Source organism: Centropristis striata, chromosome 2, assembly GCF_030273125.1.
Source record: "Centropristis striata isolate RG_2023a ecotype Rhode Island chromosome 2, C.striata_1.0, whole genome shotgun sequence".
NCBI classification, from domain to species: Eukaryota; Metazoa; Chordata; class Actinopteri; order Perciformes; family Serranidae; genus Centropristis; species Centropristis striata.
Window position 1 is genome coordinate 22,974,524 of NC_081518.1, and position 21,675 is coordinate 22,996,198.

Here is a 21,675-nt window from a genome sequence, read left to right on the forward strand (position 1 = left end):
ATTACACCTTTACGTTGTTCTGCATCAGAGCACATGCTAAATGCTTGAACTGCAGGTTGTTATAATACTATTTATGTGGCAGTGTGATGTTGTAGTCTGCTGTTGAAGGTTTGATTGTTTGATTGTAAGAGCCACATTTAGGGATATTCCAATAGGCTATATCTAATATTATGTAATATGTGATGTGAATAGTGTATTTTAGGTTGACTAGGCTAATGATTATATAGGATATATTCTATATAATGTCAGAAAATTGTGAAAAAATATGACTCCATGCCAGCTTTCTGAAGTCTTTGATTTTCTTGTTTTGTCAGTCCAAAAACCAAACATATTCAGTTAAATGTGATTATAAAACGGAGAAAAGCAGGACATCTCCATATGTGACAGGCTAAGGACAGCATTTCTGCCATTTTTGCATGAAAAATTGCAATTAATCTCTTATCTAAATAGTCAGTGATTATTTTTTTCTTTTTTCTTGTACTAATTCAGGTGACGAAATCTGCCCCCAAAAATATATTAAAAATGGAATAAACTTTAGGAAGAGCAACTGGTGACTAGGCTGAGTTTATGTTTGCTTTGCTGTTATTCTGCAGGTCTATGTGTAATTGATATTTACAACAGGTGATGATACATTAAAGCAGTTCTTTACTGTGCATTGGTAAATACGTTCAGGAACAACAGGGTGCTAGTAAGATGCAGAGAAATCTGCCAAACCTCAAATTTAATAGAACATTAAGTCTGTAATAGACACGGCTGAGATGTAACCTTGAATTAAAATCGCCTGCAGTAATCTCCCTTCAAATAAACCCTCGTTCAGCGTTTTCCTGCCTTCAGAGTACGTTGGGTTTTCAAAAAAGAAAGCTGGATTTTTTTCCCCACAGAAGTCAGAACTAAGATTCTTTGAAGACTGAAGAGGCAGAGGAATGTGGGATTTTTGAGACTGATTCCAACTTAAGAGGGGAAAAATTCACCATTATGATGGCCTATATAGTATATTTTTGAGCTGGACTGAAAATCAAACTTTCTATACATATTGTCTACCAATTCTGTGAAGATTTGACTTTACAAAGGTACTCAGATGACTGCTTTCTTGCACAAATAACTACAAAGAATATTTAATAGTATAATGCATCATACATATTAGTTACTACATAATCAACCAATCATAGAAATGACAACTGTGAAAACAAAAATATGATCTATAAGAAATGCTTTCATATCACCGTACATCAGAAAACCTAGATACTAGATACCAATATGTCTGTAATGGACCAATATCGGCCAACTGATTTATTAGTCGTTGGTTTTAACAGTGTGGACTCTTTTGTCTCAAAGAATATTGGACAACTATTTAACACTGATGCATTACTTTTTTTTCTCATCCTGTCAAAGTAGATTAATTATTTATTATAAAAGTTTCCTTATATTTATTTACATGTTAAATGCCAAGTTGATTTATTTGGTTGTGGTTTCTACTCACAGCTGGAAGTAGTGTTGAAGATGGTGACTGCACAGAAGAGCAACAGAGCAAGAGCTGTTACTGCTAAAAATGAGTGCCAGTCATGCTTTTTGCACTCGGGTCTATTTCCTGCTCCTCTGAGTGTTAAAATTGCTCCCCCCGTCTCTAATGATTTCTGTACAATTGTTGACAGATGCAACATGGTGAGTCCAAAACAAAAATAAAAGAAGCTCCAGTTCTTTGGTTTGGAGGGATGCATTATACAGAAACATCTTCTGTTGTAAAACATTGCAACAGTATTTGAGTGTCCAGTGTAAAATAAAATATGCCCAGTTCATCACCAAGCAGCTGTTTTTTAGGCTGCATGATTCCTTTAATGATTTAAATAATGAATAAACTACAAGCTTGTTTTTTTAATGCTCTGGCTGAGATTTCTTCACATAGAAATATTTATATAGAGATGTTCAAATCCACTAAAATCACATATCACAATCATGTTTTTTTAAAAAGAATTTTGTGTAGATGTGTGTGTTGTTCTGGTTTTGTGATGTTACTATCACACCTGAATATCTTTGTTTCTGTTCAGAAACTAAAACCACACCCTTTACTACACCCTGGATGTTAATTTAAACACTCTTATCTCAACCAATGTCTGTTTTATGTTGTCCTAACACCAACAGATGTGTGGCAAACAAGTCAAGTTTTTGATAGATGCGAAGTTATTGTGAAGTGTTGAGACAGTATGGTGGATGTATGGATGGCTGAATATTATGATTCTGATCTAATATTTGAGTAGCAGAGCAGAACTGATATAACTGAATAAGTCTTTGGTAAGAGCATGATGTTGTGTGAAGGTCACATCCCCGTGTGGTCACCATTTTTTATTCATTGCAGCCACAAGGAGACACTGACTGCACTCGGGGAAATAAAAAAGCTGCTACAGATTTGCATGCAGAACTGAGAACAGGATTACATGTTCCCAGGGAATACCATCCACAAACACTAATTAGCTGTAAGCTCAGAGTATTGTCTGCGGGGAGAAAGGCAGGATGCGTCCTCAGTTGGTGGGTGGCATCTGGTGTAAGGCAAGATGTATTTGGGCATTGGCACTGGTCTCATCATCCAAAAGTGAGATTCATAGCTCCTAGCAAAGTCATCTGTCAGAACACACAAACACGTCTCATTCTGTTCAGTTGTTAGTGCGTTTTCTCTTGTGCAGCAGTCTGCAGTATGGGAATTGAGTAAAAGTAAAAAAAGTTTGGTTCAGTCAGGGGTTTTACATTTAAAAGGGTGCACTTGCATTATAATCCTATGATATTATCATATAAGTGGCAAAAGTGATTGGTCTATAAATCACTATTTATTGCAATAATTTCTGAGACAATATATTGTTGGAACAAAAATAGTTATCGTGGCAGGCCTACTAGGACCCCTGCAAGAGAATACACCAAGTGCCCCTAATGTATTTCCTGTGAAATTATTTGACTTTGCCTTTTTTTTTTTTCCAGGGTTTTCGATTTGTGAAAAAACAATGCAGGTGGTATATTGACAAACAGGGGTATATTAGGAAGTTGCAAACATAGGTCCAATGGTACGTGCGTTTCAGATTCACAAGAAAGTACTTAAACAAGTGCCACGGCAGAAAAAGTGCATAATTTGAATAAAAAATGTCATGTGATTGTAAAGACATTTACAGTGAGATCCAAACCTACATATAATTGGTATTATCTCATTATAAAAAGCTGAATGGGGCTTTGGGGCCAAAATGTTACTTAAGCATCTGCCAGAGACAGAAAGTCCAATAAATTCTGACTTAAAATAACCATAAACCAAAAATGAATGCCAGCCAATTGAAAATCCCACAATTTACCAATCGCAGAACCTTTCCGGCTATCAGTCTATCGGCTATCAGAAGGTTTAGCCTTTGGGAGCAACAGCCAATATTTCTCAGTTTCGATTGTAGCCAGCGGATATCCAGGCCAAGACTTCCTCTGCTGCTTGCCAGTCATTGTTGAAAGTCCAATTTGCAACTTGATCAATATTTTTTGAAGGTATTTTAGCTCCAGACAGCATTTCGGCCAATCTCTGTGAACAATATATCAACATATGAATGCAGATACATTAAAAAAATAAAATAAAGCAATTACAAAGCTAAATTGTTGTCAGATGATAGCTGCCTTTCTCCTACCTCATTGGCTAAATTACATCAAAGTCTGATTCATTCCATTCTGTTCCACTTTGAGGGAACTTTCAGTTCAATAGATTTAACTTAAACTTTCTTGGATGTAGGCTTGCTGCAGTCAAGGCTCCACTGGCTGTAATTGTCTGACTCGCATTATTCAGCTGCTGCTGCTGCTGTTGTGTGGTCTACCAGGTTCACAAGGGTAAAGGATTATTCCCCACAGTCTTCCCTTTCTTCACATCATTCACACTAGAAATGGGTGCTTATCAGGAGACACTAAAGACGTCACAAATCTAAAACTGCCATACTCCAAAGTTAACATGCTTGCAAATAAAAAGAAGTCACACTGGAAAACAAATGTATGCATTTATATATAAATCACTTTGTCCGACTTAAAAGGCAAAACACCAGCCTTGAGAGAGGTTTTCTGTCATCCAGGGAATTAAAAGATCAGGCTGGGAGAGGAGGCAGGTTGGTGAGATCAGGTTTCTCCGAGACATAGTATTAATTCCCACAGGGCTCTGCGTTAACGCTTCCCCCTGCTAATACTGTACACAGAGCCAGGATGGTAACCTCTTGTGTTTAAGCCTGAGAATTGTGATCCCTCTATTTACCTTGATGTCTGTATACTGAAATATGACCTTCAGATGCATTTAAAGTGACAACATATTCTATCACCCTGTCGCTGTTTTTTTCCCCAATTTCTTTTCATTCTTACATGGTTGTAAGCGTAAATGTCACAGATCTGGAAAGCAGAATCTGAAAATGGAAGATAACATGCAGGAGGCTCAGTCAATGGCTTCATCACATGTTCAAGCTCTGTTGCTACAGAGGAGTATATATATAGTTAGGGATGGGTACCGAATTCGGTACTTTTATAGGTACCGACCGAATTCCGTCGGTACTACTGAGTACCGATTCATGTAAAATCAAACGGTACCATGTTTCGGTACCTTAACGGCGGTAACTTTAAACTGATCATTGATTTCAAGCTGACGATCGCACAATTTTTTATTTTTTTATTTACCTTCTCGTCTGGTCCTGTCTGCTCACCGCGGCCACTAGCCACTAGCTGCTGCCCTCTTCAACCCCGGCGCAGAGATGAACAGCCCGGCTCTCGGCCTGCAAGCCGCCAGCTGCTAACTCTCCAATGTCTCTACCTTGGCCTTCGTCTGCCTCGAGATTGGACCTTCCTTACTCCATTTGCTCTCTCCATTCTTCTGTAGACCAGTCATTAGCAGCTAGCAGCTAGCTGCTGCATCGCTGGTCCTCCGCTAATACTCCGCTCTTCAACTCAGGAATATTACATGCCACTTTACTCCAAACTGCCTCGCTGAAATTAAATCCCTCAGACTCCTGCGTCATCCTCTATATGGGCACAGAGCAGCCCGACTCAACTTTGTTTATTCCAACCATGCTATGGCCATAATACTGTCTGACCGGTGCTGCGCCGAACAGCTACGACGTCATCACAACAAATCACACGTGCACTTGCAACCTTTTTTTTTTTTTTCTCCTCCGTGCACTTGCAACCTGAGAGCGCTCCTCTGCATTCTTTGATAACACTGCAACCTTCATGTTACAAAATGCACGTTCGCTCAACAATAAAGCACTGCTCATCCTGGATTTTATATTGTTTTGATATATTTTTTAAAGTTTATATTTTTAGAAATAAATATGTTGAATTGAAAAAATTAGATTTTATTATTAAACAAATTAACATTCATTACCACATAAACAAACGCAAAAGTAAAGAAAATTGGTACCGTTGAGTACCGGTACCGATTCCCAGGTACCGGGTGTCGGTACCGTATCGGTTCAAATGTGAAAGGTACCCATCCCTATATATAGTATATATTCAGCAGGGGGAACATCAAGTGCAGAAAGAATATGTTAGAAAATAACTACAACAATGCCCCTGTAGCACAAACCACCAGTACAACTGAACCACAGCCTCACTTGAATGGGTGTGTGCTACATAGTGTCCAGTCTTTCACTCACACACTACTGATATCTTGTATGTGGTGTCAATTTGGTGCAAGTGTCCATCCCTTCAGTCCACATCAAAGGACGGCGACAACCTCTTCACAGATTTATCTTCAGATTTTTGAGGTTACTGTTGCCAATTTTATACGTTGAATATGTTAAATGCCTATTTTATGTAAAATTAGTTATTGTTGTATATAAACACTCAAAAAAGGAGTGCTTCAATTAGTATTTTAGTCAATTTAATTTATTTTCAATTTTTAAATCCTTTTCTGTCTTTGACCTATTTACATTTGTTGTTAGGCAGTGGCCTTAAGTGGTGCCCGAAAACCAAAAGTCAACAATGAGTTATTGTAACTAACTTTGGAACTACTTAGTACATAAGCATATCACATACTTAATTTAACCCAAACCATGATCTTTTAAAAAACCTTACCAAGTAGTTTTGGTACCTAAACAGAGCCAAATAGTTCCTTTTTAACCATGTGTTTATATAGGTATGACGATGTGTCTTGTCCGTGTCTTGATTGGGACCATTGTTGCATTATTCCATTTTTATAGATATATTATAAGGCTTATAATGCACAAACAATAATGCTCAAAAGAAAGAAATCCTCAAGTATGTTCTCGGTAATTAAGAAACGGTGCACCACTGCATAGTTTGTCCACCGAGACAAGTTTATTTTAAAGTACAAATTGTAGCCACAGATATTTGTAAAACAAATTCAAGTGTATGGTTATGTTTGATTTTTATGAAAGAAAAAGAATACCTCCTGATAGTAGTTGCTGTTGTTGTTTCCCTTTTAAAAACTCATATATTGGCATCAGCATCAGCCTTTAAAATCCATTATTGTTCTGGCTATTGTATTACCATCCGTCACATTTATCTCCATGAGTCATGTTGAGTGGTTTGCAGAAATGGAAGCTTATTTGTTCCATCATATGAACAAGAAACGCATCAAATTCTGGAGGTGATGAGTGGCCTTTAGTCTGTCCCCATAGCTTATCGTTTTCACTTTGTTTTCTTTCCTCGAGATGCAATCAGTTACTAATGTTAATGGGATCAGCTGCTGGCAGGTAAAGTCTGTCACTGCGGTGTCTCACACTGCTGCCTCACCATCCATCACACTTTGCGCCTAATTATCCATAACAAACACATCACATCTCCACACATACCAAGAGAGAAAGATTGCCCTGAACCTGACTCACATTTCAAAACATCTTCTGAAATTTAGGTCAAGACCTTGCACAGTTGCAAAGTTTTACAAGGTGCTTTGTATGCTTACTAATGCTTTGCATACTAAAGCACCATTAACATATTCATGTCTGGTGTAGGTTAGCCCCAGTGGGGCACAAATTGCGAACCCTGACATTATTCCCGTTCTATACCCATTGATGCTCCTTTCTACTTCATTAACAGCATTATGATCTGTTGAATTAGTTACACTGCTGATGTGAAGGCAGGTAGTCTTAGTGCCTGACCCTGAGCGTCCTCCGAATACTTAACTTTGAAGATCTAATAAGAAGTCAAGGAGAGTTCTTATGGGGGCAGAAATAAGTGCCGGCTAAACCTTTTGTCATCATTGAATAAAGCAGCATCATACTTTAACCTTGATGCTTGTTTGAAAGTATTTTTTGTTTTGCATTTCACAAAGCGGAGACACTTCAGAGGGTTTGTGTTTTTTTTATTTATTAGAAAGTCCCATCTCCTTAGTTATTCAGAAGGCGAGAGTGGTGTCTTCTGTGAGCCTCTAGAGTGGAAATAATGAGAGGAAAATAAAATTTAATGCATCCGTGGTTTAAGATGCTTGTTTCCCGGAGGCATTCTCTTGACTTTATACAGCTGTAAATGTAGTTGGTGTCAACACCCATTAAGATGTGTTTTAAATATTGAAGTTCAACAAAGGGTTGAAAGCCATTCCTTGATTTTTTTTCTTTAAACCAAAAGTGCCATGAAGTTTGTTCAACAAATCCAACTAACGATTCATGAAGCTTCATTTGGACATCACTAGGGATGGGTACCGAATTCGGTACTTTTATAGGTACCGACCGAATTCCGTCAGTACTACCGAGTACCGATTCATGTAAAATCAAACGGTACCATCTTTCGGCACCTAAACGGCGTTAACTTTAAACTGATCATTGATTTCAACCGGTTTTCATTTAACGTCTTTGATTAACAAGCATGCTGACGATCGCACTATTTTTTATTTTTTTATTTACCTCCTCGTCTGGTCCTGTCTGCTCACCGCGGCCACTAGCTGCTGCCCTCTTCCAACCCGGCGCAGAGACGAACAGCCGGCTCTAGGCCTGCTAGCCGCCAGCTGCTATCTCTCCAATGTCTCTACTCGGGCTTGGCCATGTCTGCCTCGAGATTGGACCTTCCTTACTCCGTTTGCTCTCTCCATTCTTCTGTAGATCAGTCATTAGCAGCTAGCAGCTAGCTGCTGCATCTCTGGTCCTCCGCTAATACTCTGCTCTTCAACTCAGGAATATTACCTGCCACTTTACTCCAAACTGCCTCGCTGAAATTAAATCCCTCGGACTCCTGCCTCATCCTCGATATGTGCACAAAGCAGCCCGACTCAACTTTGTTTATTCCAACCATGCTATGCCCAAAATACTGTCTGACCGGTGCTGCGCCGCACAGCTACGACGTCATCACAACAAATCACACGTGCACTTGCAACCTTTTTTTTTTTTTTCTCCTCCGTGCACTTGCCACCTGAGAGCGCTCCTCTGCATTCTTTGATAACACTGCAATCTTCATGTTACAAAATGCACGTTCACTCAACAATAAAGCACTGCTCATCCTGGATTTTATATTGTTTTGATATATTTTTAAAGTTTATATTTTTAGAAATAAATATGTTGAATTTAAAAAATTAGATTTTATTATTAAACAAATTAACATTTATTACCACATAAACAAACGCAAAAGTACCGAAAATTGGTACCGTTGAGTACCGGTACCGATTCCCAGGTACCGGGTATCGGTACCGTATCGGTTCAAATGTGAAAGGTACCTATCCCTAGACATCACTACTTAAAACTTATCCAACTTAAAAATGTATTTCAGCTACTGTAAACTATTGCAAAAAGACTGCTGTAATGTATGCATGCAGAAAGAAAATGAATCTGATGATTCAATTATCCTGACGCCTGCTCCTTATAACGTCTCATCCTGTGGGGTGAAAGTCGTATCCTCTGTATCAGCGTTGCCAGGTCTATGATAGTTATTGCATTTATATGATAATTTACCCCTTTGTCACAGTATCAGCTATATTGTCTATTAATAAATGGTCATGGATCTGAGTTAAACATTGGTCTGTAGTCTGGGTCCTTCACGGTCAACTTGGTGAACTTGTGGTTCTGTTGTGAACTTTGGCATAGATTTGTATAAGCTGAACTCTGCAAACTCAGCTCTGTGTGTGCCACAGTCTGGATTTAAATGTCTGTGTACAATTATTTGGTTATCAGCACGTTGTAAACTGAGAATGAGCAGTAAATGTGGAGTTGATTATCAGAGTGTCATAATGACTAAAGTACTCCAACCACTTTCAGTCTGTTACCAACTAATTTATTTGTAACTTTGCGTCCGCCTTATGTATATGGCATCTTAAAAAAAGAGAGTTGACTAAGTTTAGGCAAAATATAAGAGTTAGGGTGAAAATAAGTACTGCATTGCATCTTTGCTTGTTGTTCGGGTTTTGCTGCAAATTAAAAATAAAAAAAAATCCACCCATCAATCCATTTTCGTTTTGACACTAATTGGCCCAACGTGAATATTTGTAACTGAATGCATCGTTTGTAGAGAACACCATGTTTATTGTTACCTTGTTAGAATGGAACAGTGTCTAAATGAAAGTTTGTTGTAAGACAAGATTGACATTATTTGTCCCTGAGGGAGAACTTGTTTTGGTGTATGAAAAACACTGCTGCTTAACATTACAAACACTACTACATCTATAACTAGAAAAGTGAATTTCTGGCAGGTGTTTCGGGCCGTGTGGGTTGAGAACAGGAAGTGCAGTATAGTCTGTTTTCCTCAAGATGCATAGCATAGTATAATGGTTTTGTTGCTGAGCATCCTGGGCACACATGGTGTAAACTTAAGGAAGCCATAAACAAGACAAGAACATTTTGTTGTCTTCATCAATCCCTCCTAAACATAGAAGAGTTGAATCAATGGAGGTGAAAATAACAAAAACAGCAATTTATTCATCTTTTATCATGTCTAACTTTAGTGGACTATAACTTTTGAGGTATGAAATTAATCTGTAGATGCTTCGTTTCAAAATGAGACCAAACATTTACATGGATGTCAGTTATTTTGCCATGAAAAAGGCCAAAATATGGCTTGCAAGAGACTCTGCAAGGCTTGTTTTTGGCCATGCTGACTGACAGTGTTTTGGTTTAAAGAGTGACCGTGCTGACTCGTTACTTGCACTGATGGCAGCTATTAACACAAACGTGGGTGTCCTCGTAAAAGCCTTCAATTTTACTTAAAACAGTTTTAATACATACTTATCTGTGTTTATTATATACGTCAGCAATTTACGTAAGTTTATACAAGCAACCATAGACACATTTGGCAGAAAGTCACCAGTTAAACCAAAACACTGGAATAAGTTATTTTGCTGTGTGATTTCGTCAATGAAATGGTTTTTTTCAAAAAAACTGTGAAGCACCCCGACCACAAGAGGTTCTTGAGAATACATTCATGAATGTGCAAAAAAAAATTATTAGGCTGATGTGTCCAGTACTATGTGACATTAACTGTGGACTGACACTCACACAAGCACACACACACACACACACACACGGGACTGAATGCAGGATTCCCTCCAGGCTTGTGTCTAGTGAAGATAAAAACAAACTGACAGCAACAAATAGTCGCATAACTAATTAAAAATTAGTTGTCTGTTGACAAAGGTTAATGCATCCTTACTATCTCCTTTGCACACTGTCTCCTTGATACACACACACACATTGAATCCATCTAAGAGCAATTAAAGTTCACGTTCAGTGCTGGTTTGTTGTGTAATTAAATTGACAGTCAGTCATACTAGGGAGAATGTAAATTCATTTCCTGCTGTTGCAACAGTAAATATGCAAACATTTCTCATAATCAAAGCTGCAAAGTCTGGTTAGTACATCCTCTTTTTATGTCTGTTTTTAATCCTTTTGATTGTTGTTGTGGGAGATGGGTATTTATAAGATGCAGCTATGTCACCACCAGCAGTATTTGGCTGCACAGCAGTCTGAGTTTCTCTTTGTCTGAAAAGGTCAGGTGTACAGATTACAGTATTACATGGAAAAAGTAAAGCTTATTTCTCACAGAGGTCATCTTTCCTCCATCACGTTACATGACCTGATGCTGCCAAAAAGGCACGAGATCCAAACGCCCACCTCTCTGGGCTAACTAGAAGCAGATGCTTGGCTAGTGAGGCTTCCTACTGGCTTATGTTTATGTTCTTGAGCACATTCCTTTTCACCTCGTCCACGTGTCTGCCCTGCTGTGGCTGGATGTCTATACAGCTGGAGCAGAGAGCAGCAATTGGGCTGTTAGAGTCTCGAACGAGAGTCCCTTTGGTGGAGTTTCTTTGGCCCCCGGTTCTCGTGAACTCAAGACAGCTGGAAATCGTTCCCCTGTCACGTTGGCTGAACCAAAACCCTTGTAGACGCGACTGAAGGGCTGTTGGGTCCGGACATCTTATCGAACCCCTCCCTGAACTCCTGCTGTGGTTATAAGTCAGCGAGTTTGGGCTGGGAAGCTTTGTCTACAGCTCTGGCACCAGGCCCTTCATGTGGCCGAGTTTAAAGTTTCTGGGCCTGTGGTGCTTTTCCAACAAGTCTGTCTCTCTTGTTTCTCTGGCTCCCACTCTGCTCTCTACTCTGCGTGTTACTGTAGAGTATCAGATAATCTGTGCATCCAGCTGTGTCGGTACCTAAAGCAAAGCTAACCACATCATTTAAGGCACTCCCAGTCAAGTGCTGATTTCAGCTTTACAAAGACGAATAGTCTGCAAAGTCTTGGGGAAACCGTGTCTTAAGGCATTTGTGCTGAACTAACCCACGTCATAAATGATTCAGAAACACATAAATATTATGTGCAGTGCCTCAGGAACTTTGTGAAGGGCTCCAGTGACCTTTAAAAGAGGCTTTTGGCCTGAGCACATCCTTTTCTTAAATGTTCACAGCTTCTTATGCTGCAAGGAATCAGTTGTCATTTCTTTCTGGGCGTTTACCTCAAGATCAAGTCAAGCTTTCAATTTCAGGTCAGTCTGCCAGGGGAGAAGTAGGGCAGCCAGAATATTAAGATATTTGGATTTAAACTGACATGCAGATTTTTATTTGTCAGGCAAGGTATGAGTCACAGCTCTGCATCTTCTGGACGCAGTTCCAGGGAGGGAATCCAGACTACATACGCAATAGATGGGTGTTTCACACTGTTATGCTTTCTCAGCACTTTGATGCATCAAGGCAAGTATTTTTCCTAAATTTGTAGATCTATGAAAGCTTTTGTGTTCTAATGCACAGCCTGAACAGTGGACACAAATGGTTACCATCAAATCTAAGACACAAGGTTCTGAATTTAAGCAGGGCTGTTGTCAATCTAATATAATTGTTGTCTCAATTATGCCTACTCCTCAACCAATTGATTGGTTGATGGGGTAAATTATCTGTACATGATCTCTAGATTAACTAAATTGGCCACAGTATACTGAGTGCACTCTACCTGGTAGCATTGTGCGTCCACCAAAGCATATTTTTTTAAGCCTTTGCAATAGGACTGCAGCAAATTTACATTTTGCTGCAAACGCCAGCCACTTGCTAAGCTTCTATTCTGAGCTCAGCTCTGTATGTTTCCTGTATATTTCTGGTCACCGTTTGATACCAGAAGGTGTCAGCCCTAGTTTTAAGTATAGATTGAAGCACTTTGTGTGCACAAGTCAATCCAAAAATATGAAGCTTAATCCCAGAAATATGGTGAGGCGTCCAAAGTATTTATTATTTGATGATTGTAATGTTGTGTTAAATATATGTAACCTTGTTTCTTGTCTAAAATCTTCTTTCAACCCCCATCCGTCTTTGTTGATGTTGCAAATTAAACTGCTTGAATGGACAATAAATCATCATCTTTAGAATTCTTTAAAGATTCGGATTCTGTAATTTTGTTACAGTGCAGTAGTGTCTCTCAGTGGACCAGTTTTTGTTGTGTAACCTATTAATCCTTGCAATCACCTGTAAAAGTAGATTGACTGATGGCTTAGTGAACGTAGCAACTGTGCGATCCAGAATACATTTTTCATTCTGTTACCTGTGTTTCAGTCGTGAACCCAGCTATGTTGATTTCTTCTATTGTTGAAATGTAGGGCAGGTAGCGCAGAGACAATAGAGGCAGTTTGATTTCAGTGGGAGTTCAGGATTGTCCCACATATGCAGAATATATATGTAATCCTTATGTAACCTGTGGCAGAGCTGCTTTGGTTTGCATTGTATTTTTAGCAGGCTGACAGCATGGCAGGGATGAATATCATTCTTCGGTCAGTCATGTGGCTCTGTGGTCGGTCTCACAGAGGGGTGACACTGCAGAGCTCTCTGCTGCTTCACATCCATGCGACTGGAATAAATTAGGTCAACAGCTTTTTTTTGTTACAGTTTTGAATTAAGTGAGCAGTTAACTGTACTTACTGCGTGCTCCATGAAACAATAAACTCCAATAACGTCTGGATTATTGTCTCATGCAAAGTCCCTCTAGATCAATAAAGCTGCAGTCATTTGCAAGAAATTAGATATCTGCTGTCCTGGTCTACACCCTGTGTAATCCACCCCTCCTTTATGTTGTCATAGTTTTTATGTGGCCTGAACAATTACACTTAGATTGGCGTAATAGTTTTATGTGGTTGTCTTGCTCTTGTCCCAAACCACACATGCTGATGAAGTTAGTTTCTGCCTTTCATTTTGCCTGTGAAACACAAGAATGTGACCCCAGGACCTCGTGCTTGCACACACGCATAAAAAAACTTCATCAGTGTCTCACCCCTTCTTCAGGCTGTCTGTCAGCCTGTCAGCCTTTCAAGACACATGCTCACATGCAGGCTTTTAATGGCAGAGTGCTGTGAGCACATGTGAAGGTGCAAAAGGAATGTGTGTGTTTGTTCCCACACATATCGCTTCCGGTTTTACTTACGGTGTGCTGATGTATTCCTAATGCCTCATATATCCTGTTATCAGAAATGCAGTCAGTATTCTCTCTCAGTATGACAGTGTGTTCAGATTAGACGATGTGAAGTAGCGTTGGCCGATATATCAAATATACTCAATTTATTGCAGCTTGTTCTACGTGGCCCTAAATTGTCGTGTCAATTTATAGCCACTGGCATAACATTCCAGACTCAAGACCACTTTCTGGGTGAGTGTGTATGAAGTATGAGGTGTGTACTTTTGTAAAGAGTCTGGAGAAAGAGAAAGAAGTGAGGCTTGAACTATATACTATAGCAGTGTCTATGCACAGAGTATTGTTCGCATAATTTCACAGTCCCCCACCTCTGCTACTGGAGTGATCGGCTGTCCTTTCTGCCTGGAAGGCGTAGTGTACGTCCATTAGCTTTTTGGTGCTATGGGGAATACCGCTGTTGAGTCATATATTCTGTGATAATCATGATGTTGCAGTCTGTAATCCATTTGTGGTGATCCCCAACCGTAGATTAAACCCTAAATTGGTGAGGAAAATGCTGGGTACTGATAGTTGATGAGGAGTTAGCTTTAGCCAAATCTTCTCCTTTAGACCTCCTCTCTCCCTCCATCCTTGTTTTCAGTCTTATAGGATATTTATCTTGTTCCCTAAAATATCATGATATTATTTATAGGTCATGTCATGCACTGATATGAAGTGAAGCGGTTCAAACAATCTTTGATTCCACTTGCATGGATGCTTTCATTCTGATAAGAGTTTGACTCTTTGCATTCCCTGTATTTTGCATTGAGTTCAATTCCCCAGTAAACATTTTTGTAAAAGAAGTAAGCATGTGTTCCACATCCTGTCCTCAGGGTGTTACACCAATGTGTTGTAGTAATGTGAGTGTCCCAGGAACATTTATGAGTCTGCTCTGCGTGCTGGACAGGAAGCTGAGTGTAGACTGTTGTCTTGGACTCAGGATGCTGTGCAGATGTGCAGCTCTTAGAGGTCAATATGGTCAGTCTTAGTTTAACCAATTATTGGCTAGCTGATAACCACAGGAGTGCTGCCAGCATCGAGACAGATTTGATGTTTGGGATTAGGCCCAGTGCTGCATGGGGACGAGAAGCACCAGAGGCTATAGGTCCTCTCACCTCTCCTCCTGCCTTATCAGGGCCGAGCAGACATCACTTGGCACAGAAAATGAGCTCACTGTGACTGTCTTCTCATCAGTTTCTCATATTGAGGGAGTGATGAGTTGAGATGCATTGGCAATCTGAGTAAAAGAGCCAGAACACAGTGTTTTCTCACCATATGCCAATAGCTGGAAGTGATAACGTAAGAAAGAAGCACAAATCAATCTTTGTTTGGATATTCGCTCGGCTCATTGGCCCTGCAAAGATCATTTCAGTAAACCAATAAACACACAGATTAAGTTAGAATTATGTAAACAAACCATTATATCCACAAAATGCTGTGTTCCAAACAGAAATGGCAGAAAATACAGAAACAAATGGGTTTCTCTTCCATCTGCTGCAGTCTGGATGACAGTCTGCATTTTCTTTTATTGAAGATAACGTGGCTGGTTTTTATATTTATGCTTCTTGATAGTCAGAGCGGAAACTTCACTGGTAGAGGTCAGGATGAAGAAAGATATTGCCACTTTGATCTCTGCTTGACTTACAGCAGTCTCTGATGGTTAAAAGGAGGCACAGTGGTTTATATAGCTGCTGTGGCAGCTGAGGTCCTGCTAGCAATGCATAGCATCACACAGTCTTGAGTCGGCAGCTTTTTTTTCACCTTTCCCCCTGAGCCAACACATTTAGACGAGCTCACACACCCTGCTAATTAAGCCTCTCCTCTCACACCCTCTTACTGCATATGGTTGGAATCACAGGCCATGTCCAGTTGAATCCCTCAAAATTAAATTACAATCTCCTTAAAATTAAATGGCTGTCAGGGTGAGAAATTATCACTGACTGTGTAACCAACTTGGAAATGTTTTTTATGAGAAATAAAACAGCCGTGTCCATGCAAAATTCTGTTTAATATGAAAACCTTAAGATGTGTCTTAATTACATCCTGTTTCTGACATCCAGTCTGTGTGCTTGCTGTGCAGGTACACATTTCTCACACTTCCTGATTTCCCAATGCAGCGTTGTGTTTTTTTTTGCACGGCTGACCAGGAGAAGAGCGAGAAGAGTGCTGGCAGGGCTAAAGCTCCATTTTAACCCACAGAGACAAACTTGTGTCCCTGAGGCTTGAGTGTCAAGAGGTTGAGTGATGAATCTGGTCTCTGAGGCCGGCTAAGACTTCACACCACCACACCCAGAGGCTGCCAGAGAAAGAAAAACCACTGTAAAACAAAACTGGCTTACAGTATTCCTTTGTTCCTTTTATGCAACGTGTAGAGCTGCTTTGTTGAGAAGAGCTGAGAAGAATATTGCATAATTTCTTCTCTGCCACATCAGGGTTATGGCTTAAGGCAATTATGTCTTTAGACTGAAGAATACTCGGGTAGAAATGGCGAATGAGAACCATGTCTACATTTCATCCTGTTCATAGTTTTCCTTTGAGCTGTCACTAATACATATGCATGTGGGCTGCAGTAGTGGGTCTCGGGATCTGATTTATTTTTAATCTTTGTGTTTGTCGAGAGAAACATTTAGCATTTCTTTGATCACTGGGAAACTAAACACACTGCCTGTAGCAGAACAAAAGTCTGGGGCTTCTCTGTTTATGAGACAAAACTTTACTAGTGGTAAAAAACAGTTTCATATTTTCATCATTTCATACTTCACTCAAATTAATTCACAATGCAACCAAATCCCCTAAGAAATCAAACCAAGGAGGCAAAAAGTTCTTTAAAAGAAGGCAGCAAGACAAATTCAGCACAACACTTTAGGCTGAGCCTCCAGCAGCTGCTCTTTATAGATATCCCATAGTTTCTCCTCACACCATTAATTTTGTTCTCAGTTGTGTCTTTGCTCCAAATGCTTCTAAGTAGTTTTGTCTCAGACTCTGACCTTAGTGGTCCTGACTCCTCTGGTTTTTCTTGTGATCGTGACACAGCAAACAATCAGTGGTCAGTTGCAGAGTTGGATCAAAGCTCCACTGAACTTTCAGGATTCACTGGATATCCTCAGAGGGCGGTGAAAGTGTTTGTTGAGTCTCCCTCTGTTTCTGAAACTCCTGTTGTTTGGAGATTCACCCTATGAACCGTTGCTCAACTGTAACGATCACAGCTGTGTAGCTCATGTCAGGGTTTTGTTCAGTGGGCACTTTTTGTCACAACAAATAAACTGTAGACTGTATAAAATATGGACTTTGTCTCCATGACATTACCCAAAGGTTTATTAGAAGCTAAAATGAAGCTAGAAGTGGGTGGCTCCAGCCGTCGGCATCTTGGCAGTGCCTGACTTCTAACTAATGCAAAAAAGATGGAGTGTGGATGAGCTAAGACGGGCTGATTGAAGTAGCAAGCTGTCACTCAAAACGGCAATGCCCTCAAGTATGCATAACTTTAAGCCTTAATGAGAAAGAAATGGTTGAGTAATAAAAACAGCCCAGTCACCAGCCAAAATTGTTGGCATTGTAAGTTTCTGCAAACCACAGAGACATTGATCTGCTACGGTTTTGTCAGCAAAAGATGTGGGAGTTGTACATACAATGCAGTATTACGTTTACAGCTGCATACATTCTCTTTCTGGTGGGCGTGAGAGGAGGTGGATGGGACCATCCAATAGTGGTCATGTGTCCTGTCGGAAGTTGTGTCTTATTTCTATCTAACTTTAAAGCGGTTGTTTTGGGAGCTGGCCTTAACCAAAGTGCTTTAGTAGTTTCAGTGTTTAACAGCAGTCGTGACATGTCAACAACACATTTCAGATTTCACGTGGTTGCAGCTTGGTTTAAGTGAACATGTCACAATGTGAATGAGTTGCAGTGGTCCAAACAGTCATGGGGATATTTTGGTTTAAATCTGTGTTTTGCAGAGAAAAAGAATACCAAAACCATTGTTTTATCAGGCTGTAAACATGTTTATTTTTGCTATATTTTTACATTGCTGTCAAAGAGAACAGACAGAGAAGATAATATTTTGGCACTACTGCATTGCCTTCATTTTTAAGCTGCAGAGTTTGCTGCTTAATATGAACATAATTTTGATAATGAAGACTGAAGTTTGTGATAAAGCCAGCCTTCATTCACTCAAACATTCACTCAAACCTGCTTTTGATTTGGAATAGATTTTTGAGAGTAATTTCATAAATTTCCTGTTTTCATTATTTCCTATCATCCATCTCGGGTCTTTCTGCAGAGAAGATAACTTGTTTAATAGCTGATGTCAGTAAACCTCTCAGCCTGTGCTTCTTCAGAAAGTGTGGCTGGTGTTGTGCCGTCAGGACATGCCCTTCTTAGGACAGATTAAGGAAACTACTGTTTGCCTTTTATCACCTCGCTTAATAGGCTCCATGATATCGCAAGGCTTCTAATCAGCAGGTTTTTTACGTGGGATTGGCCTGTAATTGAGGCAGAATGTCAAGTGTGATAGAAACACTGCTCACTGCTCCTCTTCTTTAAAATGCACACTCAGGTCTATGCAGCCAGCCAGGCTTTCACTCTGCTGTTTCAGTGTTGAGAATTAAAGAAAGGTTAAGAACCTGAGCACCAACAAATGCTGTTCAGCCATGTGTTTTGTTAGAATGTCCTTGAGTCAGGACGCTGAACCTTTAGCTGGCCAACTAAACCAAATCTGGTCAAAGATCATCAGCTGCCTGCCTGAACTGAAAATGGCTGCCTGGTACCTAATCGTAGCCCTCCTTTTCACGCTGTTCCCCCTCTTTTCATTTGCCCTTCTCCTGGCCTCTCCTCAGTGAGATTTATGACTGTCAGATTTTATTTTACTGCCTTTGCAAGGACGCAAGTACCGTCTGTACCTGCCACCACAACGAAAATCAATCTCCTCTCCCTCCCTCTCTCTCTTTTTCCCTCTCTGTCTCTTTGTCTCTCTCTCTCCCTCTCTCCCTCTCTCTCTCTCTGTAACCGTGCAGGCAGCCGGCGGGGATGGGAGATGATGGAGGACAAAGGCCCTCGTGTAGCAGACTACTTTGTGGTGGCCGGTCTGACGGACCCGTCCAAGCCGTTGGACCAGGAGATCCACTTTGATGACGTCTGCCACAAGACGGCCAAGCCCAAAGCACCGATCACCGATGTAGCGGTGGTGATCCGCTCGATGGGTGAGGAGGTGCCGCCAGGGTTCACCTGCGTGGAGGAAACACCAACGGGTCATTTAGCTGATCTTAACAATGGCGGTCTCATGGCGCCCCAGATCTTCCTGTGCTACAGGAGAGGTCGAGACAAGCCGCCCCTCACTGACCTGGGGTAAGAACTAAAGGAGTCTTGATCTTTGTTATTGAAATTTTTTTTTGTGTGTTATTTAAACTAGGCGAAATGTGTGTTTTAACATGACTAAAAGCCAAGCCAGCAGCTCTGTGAGGCTGCATTTAGGCACTTTGACAGTGCTGCTTTGAGCCAGCTGCTGAAGTCAATACCATGTTGGTTTAGCATGTAACTGTCATCAAACTAAAATCAACAATTCAAAAGTTTAACGATGGATCAAAAGTTAAGGGATCACCAAATCTAACTTGCGTTGCACTCTGATATCGCCTACCTCCACCAAGGCTGATGGTGCCCCTCAGATGGTCCTATTTTCCTAGTCAGGAAGTCATTCTTCCGATTTCAGCGTGTTCATGAGCTTTAAGTTATAATGTGGGAACAACATGGATACTACAAAGAAGATTGTATTACCCAGAGCATAAAAAAAAACCACATTGATAGTTTTTTCAAGTATTTGTGTGACAACAAAGAGCAGAGGAAACCAATCAGGTGAGCCATGTTACTCAATTTTCTGATTATTCCGACACCAATTGAATGCAGCAGTCATGCAATATATCATAATGTTAACATAAGTGAAACATAAGTGCCCCATGAATTTCATCTGCTCCAAATTGTAAAGGGTTGTTCCTGTGCTCATTCTACACACTTTCTTCAAGCAACATAAATAACCTTCAAGGAAATCCATCCAATATTTGTTAGTTGTAAATCACATAAATGTGAACCTAACAGAGTAACCGTCCTAGGATAACCAAAGTCAGTATGCATCATCTTTGGGGCTTCAGAGTTTTAATTCTGGATCAAAGTGGTGTAGTCATGCTGCTGGTGTGCGTCAAAACATCCTGCAGTATTTTGTAAATCACCTGCTCAGTTTTAGTTATGTTAACTTAAAAGCTTTGAGCCAAATTGTAAAGAATAAATGATGAAAGATCAAACGTCTATAGGTGTATAACCACAATTTGCTGCAGTGCTTTTAGGAAAACAAAACCTTTATTTCTAACCTGAATACCATCTCCTTTATTCTACAGAAGCGTGGGTTTCACTGTGAATTTTATGGGGAAAAAATCAATTGTATTAAACCAGCCATAGACAGGGCGCTCTAGCATTCGTACTGCATTGAGACCACAGAGGCTAAAATGAAGAATCCATTTGTCCTAATAATTACAAATACAGCTCTTTATCTCTATAATCACAGGGTTCGCTGACAGTGATAATGGTACATATAATAAAAGCTCTTTTACGAAGAGGCAGAATAGTTTTTTATAGTTTTTATGCTTTGGGTGAGGCAGTACATTTGGTATATACTGAAAAAGAGATGCATCTGCTTCATCTGCTGTAGAATATATTCTCAAGAAAGTGGCTGATTTACATACATATGTTGCTGAAATTTCCCAAAAATAGCTGAAATGTATCACTGTAATAAGGGCCCACAGAGTCTGAGCTTACCTAACACACAAAAGGCCGTGTTATTGTATTGCAACAAGTTGCTGTGTCCATTATGTGTCTCATTCCTAGTAATGATCAGCTGCTGCTCTCAGCAAACATTGTGGTTGTCAGCTTTTTACCAACCATGAGACTCTGCGCTGCTATTGTGAGTGAGGAGTTCACTCTAAAAAGTAGTTCATTTCATGTTGGTCCTGTAAAGCCGAAGTGCTCAGCTCTGCCTGAAAATTCCTCCTGTGCAGCAGTTTTTCCACAGCAGCAGCAGCCAATTTCTGTTTACCCTGCAGCCGTTCAACATTGTGATTTTTGCAACAACAAAGCTGGACTAGTGAGAAGCGCCGTTACAGGTGTCCTCCTCAGCAACATCTTTTGAAATAGGGGGGGTACTCAATACTGTCTGCTCAGAGCTTTCACACCTCTGGCTGGCAGCAGGCAGGTGGTGACAATGCTAAGGAGGCTCATACGGGCCTCTGACACTACAGAGTGCAGTGCTTATCAGGCACTGACACAGAGGCTGCGCTCAGACCGTATCAGCAGCTTTTGTGTGCTGATAGCCCAGAGGGGCTGCACTTCCCAGACATTGGTCGGACTAATGGGAAGCTGAAGTGTGTGTGTGTGTGTGTGTGTGTGTGTGTGTGTGTGTGTGTGTGTGTGTGTGTGTGTGTGTGTGTGTGTGTGTGTGTGTGTGTGTGTGTGTGTGTGTGTGTGTGTGTGTGTGTGTGTGTGTGTGTGTGTGTGTGTGTGTGTGTGTGTGTGTGTGTGTGTGTGTGTGTGTGTGTGTGTGTGTGTGTGTGTGTGTGTGTGTGTGGATAGACATCAGTTTTGCATATTGCTTCATGTGATAGTGAGTTGTTGCTCAGCTTGCAGAAAGAATACTTGGCATTATCTGTGATTAGTTGTCATATTAATACAATTCTGTCTCCTTTTAAATAATGAGCACTAGAAAGGAATATAAGGAGATTTTACTTCTCCAGAACATTGGTAATCCACCCAAACTTTAGTTAGTAGTCCTCAACTTCAGCTTCACAT

At 40.3% G+C, this 21,675-nt stretch overlaps 1 protein-coding gene across 1 annotated transcript in view; it reads left to right on the top strand.

Moving 5' to 3' along the window:
* The window catches only part of LOC131982739 (C-myc promoter-binding protein-like), a 109,081-nt gene that overhangs the window by 4,102 nt on the left and 83,304 nt on the right, over window positions 1-21,675 (top strand). The window contains 1 exon segment of the mRNA XM_059347320.1: window positions 18,861-19,191. Coding sequence (XP_059203303.1) covers window positions 18,881-19,191 — 311 coding nt within the window. The 5' untranslated portion in view covers window positions 18,861-18,880.